Raw genomic sequence first — 6,946 nt, forward strand, 5'->3', positions numbered from 1 at the left:
TCAAATTAAAGCTTTAAATATAACAGATGCTGAGGTGACGCCCACTTTACAACATATTCTTCATATGTTTCAATTTAGATGTTTAAAGGAAAGTTAAATACAATTCTTCACACACAATGAATGTGTCAGGTTAAAGAACAGTTTACAAACTTTTTATTTATTTTTATATCTTATATTCTATGCTTTTATTTTTACCTTTAAGTCCGTACTTCCGGTCCCTCTCTCTATGACGTTTCTTTAACTTGACTGAATCCACAGGTTACACCTACCACAACTTAAAGCCCCGCCCACATAACTCAGGTCTGACCAATCAGATCTCTCCTTTGTTTAGAGTCTGCTTGTAGCTCCGCCCTCCAGCGGAATTAACTGGCAGATGACAGAGCCAATCAGGAAAGTGTTTGGAGTTCCTGTGACCAATCAGTGTAGGCCAAGAATACCTTAGCGCAGAAATCCGCCCCCGTTGTCAGGGAAACAGCCAATCAACGCCCGGCAGTGGAGACACTTGCAAATGAATATAAACTATTATTTTTAAATATTAGTTGGTACTTTATGTAGTTTGAAATCCATGTTTATGCAAATAAATGTAAATTTCCCTCTTTTTTATGTTTCAAATGTTGATTAAATGATTTATTTGTAAGTTATTTGTAGATAAATGGGAAACAGGAAAAGAGCACAAAGAAAAATACTCGATAATAAAAACCCTGAAACGAAGCAGCAGAGTTGAGGTGAAGCCGACGACCAGGAAGGAAATGAGAAACAGACGTGTGATAATAACTGAGAACAATGACACCAGAGAAATTAATCTGATAAGAAGAACCAACGTGTGATGTCTCTGCAATAACCTGCAGCTGGAACTCGACTCAGGGACGAAAACAAACATCACTCGAAAGTGATTCTCCTGAATTTACATGAGTTTCTGTTTCTCTCTCTGCAGCTGAACCTTCGGATCTGGGAGACATTTGCATTTGTCCTCGAGACGACTCAGAATAAAACGACTCGATATGAAAACGAGTTTCTAAAAGAAATCCAGATCATCCGATTCCTTCAAGATGCTTCATCAGTATTCTGAGGTCAAGAGGAGCTGAGGTCACATGACGGAGCAAATTATCTTCTTACACAATTTGTTCACGTCTCAGCAGAGACTTGAGACATGCAAACTGTAAACACTGAAGCAGCGCTGGTGGAAAATCTAAAGTTTTATTCCCTAAAGTGTAACAGCAGCTTCCAAACTGATGAAATAAACAGTTATAATCAATGGTCTAATTCTCTGGAGGCTGTTCTCGAAGAAGAGTCGAGTTCACTTCGGTGAATCAGCTGCTCAGAGCTGATTGTTTTTACTGACACGTGATGTAAAAGATCATTTTTCAACCTTCTGAGAAAACATTTAATGTTGAAAAAGGGAAAATTACAATTTGTGGAGTTATTTTGACAAGTGTTTGCTCTTTGTTGGATTTCGTCCCTCGAGGCCCCGGATTTACAGTTTTGTCCAAAACTTCTTAAAACCTTTGTGCCAGATTCCCATGATCCTTCACTTCTTCACGACACCATCACACTCGGGGTTTTGTTATCGTTATGATTGAGAGACTCCTGGTGGCCGAAGTTAAGTACTGTATGTTTAATGAACATTTGTTTTTAAGCCTCAGATTATTTCAACATCAGAACATTTCGTTTTCTAACCGTTATGTACATGTAGCACAATAAAAACCACAAAGTGAATATATACAGACACAAGAGTGAACTTTCTCCACTGGATGCATCGACGTCTTCTTCCTCCACCAGCAGGGGGCGCCACAGTTAAACATGACCCGAGTGTTACAGCGTATTCCGTCCCCTCCGTCGGTTCCTTTTACTCCGTAACATTCAGGTCCTCAGTCTTATATTGGTATAAAGAAGAAAATACAAAAAAGAAGTTGTCTTGAAGTCGAGGAAACTCCGTCAGACTCTCTCCCGCACGTTGTCGCTCAGGAAGATGATGTTGTCTGGAAACACAGGACGGAGAGACGGGTGTTTTCATAGAGGTCGAGCAGAGAGAGACGATCTGTGTGTGAGGACGAGTGTTTGATAACCTGACCTGCGATGATGGTGGTGGCCTGACGTCGGACCTGGTTCTTGTCCACGTATTCTCCGTAGTCCAGTTTCCCCTCGATGAGAATCCTGGACCTGAGAGAGAGAAGAATCGAGATCAGTCGAGAAGATTCTTCTGCCGCGAATTCGACAAAGTGAAATCTGACGTTTTAAAAGCCACAGTTTTGCATTTTGAACTCCTCTTTCTGTCAGAATGAACATTTTCATCTTATCACACAAACCGTATCCTCTATCAGAGGAAGGTTTTTCTAATATGTGAAGTTTCCTCTCTGACAGGAAACTTAAAATCGAGTTGCAGTGTTGAAAACAATGATAAATGATGATGATAAAGATAAAGCTGCAGTCGTGTGTTGGAAGTTTCTGTGTCTGTGTTTTGTCGATTTATTCTTTGCTGTAAAAACCCGAAACTGAATCAACAATAAAAAACAAACTTGTTCAGCCGCTTGTTGAGCCGACAGGTGTTAAGATGCTAAAAATATAAAACTATTTGCATAGTGTGAAACTTTCGGGGGCGAAGTTCTCAGAGACAGAAAAGATCTGACTGGTGATGTATGACCCACTGTGACATCACTTACTGCATATTTAAATACTTTGGATATGATTAATAAGCTGTATAGATATTTATATCCGTGTATACACAGAGAGGTGGAACTGACCCTTTCTTGACGTACTGGTAGGCCACGTCTCTCAGACCGGGTTTGAACACCGACACACGGTGCCACGTCGTCTTCTGACTGATGTCGCCTGGAATCGGGAAACAGAAGAAAACAAAATCTGTCTCAATACAAGTGCTCGTCAAACGGAAAAGGAAAATTCACGCTCCGCAGGTTTTCAACACAGAACACAAGGAAAGTTTTGAATATGAACATTTGAAACTACAGCTGCTTTTCATTTCCAGCTGTTCTCCATCACACAGCCCATGTGACATTTATACTTTGTAATAAGGATGAAGAATATTGCATTAGAGCGTTGACACTAAAAAATATCATTATAGGACGACAAATATTACCTTGTTTGTTTTGTGCAAATTTAATTAACCTCACACATTGTTCACTGGAAGTTTGTCAGTTACACATCTTCCTAAAACTAACATTTAACAATACAATTCATAGTTTTTACCACATGTTCCTAATAAACTGGAAACTGAGGGTTTATCTTATCTCATCAGCAGCTGAGTCACATATGAACCAGCTTCTTTACCAGAAGAGCAACTTCTACACGATTTGTTCACTTTCACTGAGAGCTCAGGGTGAAACCACGACCTCTAGTGGTCAAATACAACACCTGCAATATCAACTACAATTCGGCCTTTTTACCAGAACACGTTAAACTGAAAGATTAACTGCTAATATCACAATAATTATAATTATTGAATGTTGCTTCAGAGGTTTTAATAATGATGTTGTGTGAATGTGGGAGATTTTCACTGTGTAAATACACTTTGAAACCCGAGGTCAGTCGGACCCGGATTAGTTTCCATGTTTTGAAATTAACTCCTCAAGCGTCACACGACCTAGAAGTCAAGTTTTCTACGTCTCTAACTTTGTGTGTCCTCTGACATCGCACCTGTGGAGCTGACTTCTCCGTCTCCTGAACGCCACATCTCGTTTGTTGCCAACGAGAAGATGGTGACGGGGTTACGACCCTCGACTTGCCTCATCACGGGGTCCTGACCCACCCGACCCAGCAGCTGGACGCGGTTAATCGCTGGAGGAAAGACAAACATCACGTTTAACAAGGTTATAAAATATAAAACATTACATACGACACTGGATTCTTTAGAGGAGAGTAGATCCTCTTACATCTCTCCAGGATGAGGCTGGAGTCTGTGCTCCCGTATCTCACGGCCTGTCGGAACATCTGGAGGAAGATACAACATATTTTACTGTGAAGGTGAAACTGAACAAAGCTAAAGAGCATTTATCTTAAAAAAGGTACCGCCCTCTTTTTCTCATGAGACGATTCCATTTTAGTTCAAATACTTAATACTTAAGTTTATGATGTTATATATAAAACATAATTTTTTCCAAGTGTCAAAGTCAGAAACATAAAACAGCTTTTTTCATGCAGACGTCTTAAAAACAAATTAAAGAGACAATATGAAATGTTTAAAACACTAATAATAAAACACATTTATGTAAAAAAAAAAACTAGTGGAATTGACAAAAAGATGTAAATAAAAAAACAACAAAACAAATGTAATCATCAAGGGATGATTGTTTTAATGTTTTAAGTTTAATGTGAATTATTCTATATAAAAGAAACATGATCGTTTTAACCACCTGCTCAATTTGGGTTTTTTTTGCAACGTCCAGGAAAAAGTTTAAATGTTGAATTTATTCCTCATTATTTATTTATGAGAACAAAAACAATGAAATCAATATTTTAATAAACATCTAACCAGATAAATGTGAACCAGTATTTAATCCTCGTCTCTTTACCTGTGTGGTCGCACGTCTCAACATCTTCTCTGATCTTCACAAACAGCAGCTGAGGAACTTTTGCTCTTTGAGGAAACTGAGGAGAAAAGAATAAAACAAGTTAAAGATAAAAGATAAATCTGACGTTTGTTTCCATCAGTTTCCAAAAGGATCGAACTGAACAACAAGTTTTCAGTCATTCAAATAAACGTTTTTCATTATTTTAGACATAAGTGAACAAATGATTAATGTTATAATCAAATAAACCAAATAATCATTAGTTACAGACTCTTCAGTTAGTTTTAATACTTGCATCATTACTCAAAAACTAACTAAAAAGATGAATATTCTTGTTTTTAAATTCCTCATTAGACATATTCTTGACTATAAATAAAACAAGTGTCCTGTAAGAAAAGTTATTTCCTGTTAATGATATAAACTAAGCTGCACGTTGATCTGCAGACGAAGCAGCAGCTGAACAACCAGGTTATTAAATCTATTAGTTTAGTTTCGTGTGAATCTTCTGGATTCTGAGTCTGATGTTTAATGAACTGAATGATAAACTTCAGACTCAGGACTCAAAGACTCTCAAAGACTCTCTGTCTCTCTGCAGCAACGAGGCTCAGGAGCTTCCGCTCTCCCTCCCGCCAGCAGCGAGGAGGTGAAACCACTGATCTGAGGTCGGTTTGAACGCGACAGCAGCGGATCGGAGGACAAACATCACAGTTGAGATGGAAACGATGTTAAAATCAGATAAAACAAAAGAACGAGAATAAAAACTCACCAGGTGAAAGACTTCTGTAACCTCACGCTGCTTCCGGTCCGGCTGCAGGAACAGTCCGACGCTCCACACACACACAGCGGTTAAAGTTCCGCCTGCGAAAACGTCATGAAACTTTTATAATATCTAAAAAGTAAAATATCAGAAAGTGCAATTAGACCTTTATTATTATTATTATTATTATTAGGGCCCGAGCACCGACGGTGGGAGGCCCTCTTGAAATTGTAAGGATTATTCTTATTATAGTGACCCAGATGAATTGGCTTTTTGAGGCTTCAACATGCTCAACTTCTTACCAAACTTTGCAGAAAATTAGAAAGTGGTGATAATTTACGTATTCTGGAGTAATTTGAAATGGGCGTGGCAAAATGGCTCAACAGCGCCCCCTGGAACGCAGCCCCTAGGTTTCCCTTTGACCGATCTTCACAAAAATCGTAGCCCAGGTGTATCGTAACCAGACAAACAAAAAGGTCTCAAGGGGCATTATGAAAAACGCAACAGGAAGCCCGCCATTTTGCATTTAGTGGCCATTTTGGCCATATTCCACATTTTTACTTTGACGAACTTGTCACAGGGCTTTTATCTGATCAACTTCAAATTGAGATGAGTGTCATCACAACAACATGGAGATAAAAACTAACTCAAAGATCGATTGTTCGTCACACGGTGTGACCGTGGCGTGGCGTCACAGTTTGATTACACGCCATCAAAACACGAGGTTCTGTATCTCGGACATACATGGACCAATCGAGTCCAAACGAGACATGTAAGACAAGAGTCCCTGATGACATCTACACAGAAATCATGACTTAAAATCACAGCGCCCCCTGGTGGAAACAGGAAATGTCTTGTTTTTTGCATGTCTTCCACTTGGATGTATTCCTCCTCACCCACTTACTGCAGCCATATCAAACTGTGTCAAACGGGTCTCAACACATTGTTAATGACGGCATAAGATTACTGTGACTTTTCGTCAAAAGCCATAATAGTGGCGTGGGGTCAAAGTTCATCAACTCGCTGTGACACACGAAATTGCTGTAACTTCAGTGTTCGAGGTTCAACCTCCCTCAAACTACATTTGTGTATCAACACTCCCCCCCTGAAAATATTCATATGGTTTTAAGGAATTATTACGTTATTTTGCCAATGGGCGTGGCAAAATAACTGACTAGCGCCCCCTAAAGGGCAGCCCCGACACCACGATTGGCCGACATGTACAAAAATCGACAGGGACATGTGTCTTTTCATAACAAACAAATAAGTCTCTTGGATAGATATGCTAGACCAAACAGGAAGCCCACCATTTTGGCTTTAGTGGTATATTTTTTTATATATATGTTTTTTTTCATTTTTTTTTTTTTCTAGGAACAGTACAACAACAGTGCGGCTTTTTTGTGGAACTACAAAAAGGCGTTATGGCGGAGCGTTATGGAAAACGCAACAGGAAGTCGCCTATTTTTGACGTTTTGACGTTACACGTTACACGATCGACGATCGAACGAAATGACGTCATCTCAACAACATGGAGATTTTTTGTTTTTGACCGGAACAGATCAGTCTGTGCGTAGTGACACTGACAGCGCTGCACGTGATGGCGTGGAATGTAGTGCGTGATTAGTGGCCGTGGTTCGGAGCCGTTTCTCCCGGCTCCCCCCCCTCC

The 6,946-nt window shown here is 39.6% G+C and overlaps 1 protein-coding gene across 2 annotated transcripts; it reads right to left on the reverse strand.

The window, feature by feature from the left end:
- Positions 1–1,597: 1,597 nt before the first annotated feature.
- On the reverse strand, positions 1,598–5,375 carry ssbp1 (single-stranded DNA binding protein 1). 2 transcript variants are annotated; one of them, XM_034577617.1, is made up of 8 exons: positions 5,290–5,375; positions 4,585–4,602; positions 4,527–4,553; positions 3,888–3,945; positions 3,652–3,792; positions 2,742–2,829; positions 2,072–2,160; positions 1,598–1,979 (listed from the first exon to the last, which is right to left on the reverse strand). In XM_034577617.1, the coding sequence occupies exons 3-8, from the start codon at positions 4,548–4,550 to the stop codon at positions 1,936–1,938; spliced, it is 444 nt and encodes a 147-aa protein (XP_034433508.1). In that variant the 5' UTR covers positions 4,551–4,553; positions 4,585–4,602; positions 5,290–5,375; the 3' UTR covers positions 1,598–1,935. The 2 variants fall into 2 exon arrangements, with proteins under 2 accessions (XP_034433508.1, XP_034433509.1); XM_034577618.1 differs by having other exon boundaries at positions 4,527–4,602; positions 5,290–5,342.
- Positions 5,376–6,946: the final 1,571 nt, after the last annotated feature.

This window comes from Hippoglossus hippoglossus, chromosome 23 (genome assembly GCF_009819705.1).
Source record: "Hippoglossus hippoglossus isolate fHipHip1 chromosome 23, fHipHip1.pri, whole genome shotgun sequence".
In the NCBI taxonomy this organism is placed as follows: domain Eukaryota; kingdom Metazoa; phylum Chordata; class Actinopteri; order Pleuronectiformes; family Pleuronectidae; genus Hippoglossus; species Hippoglossus hippoglossus.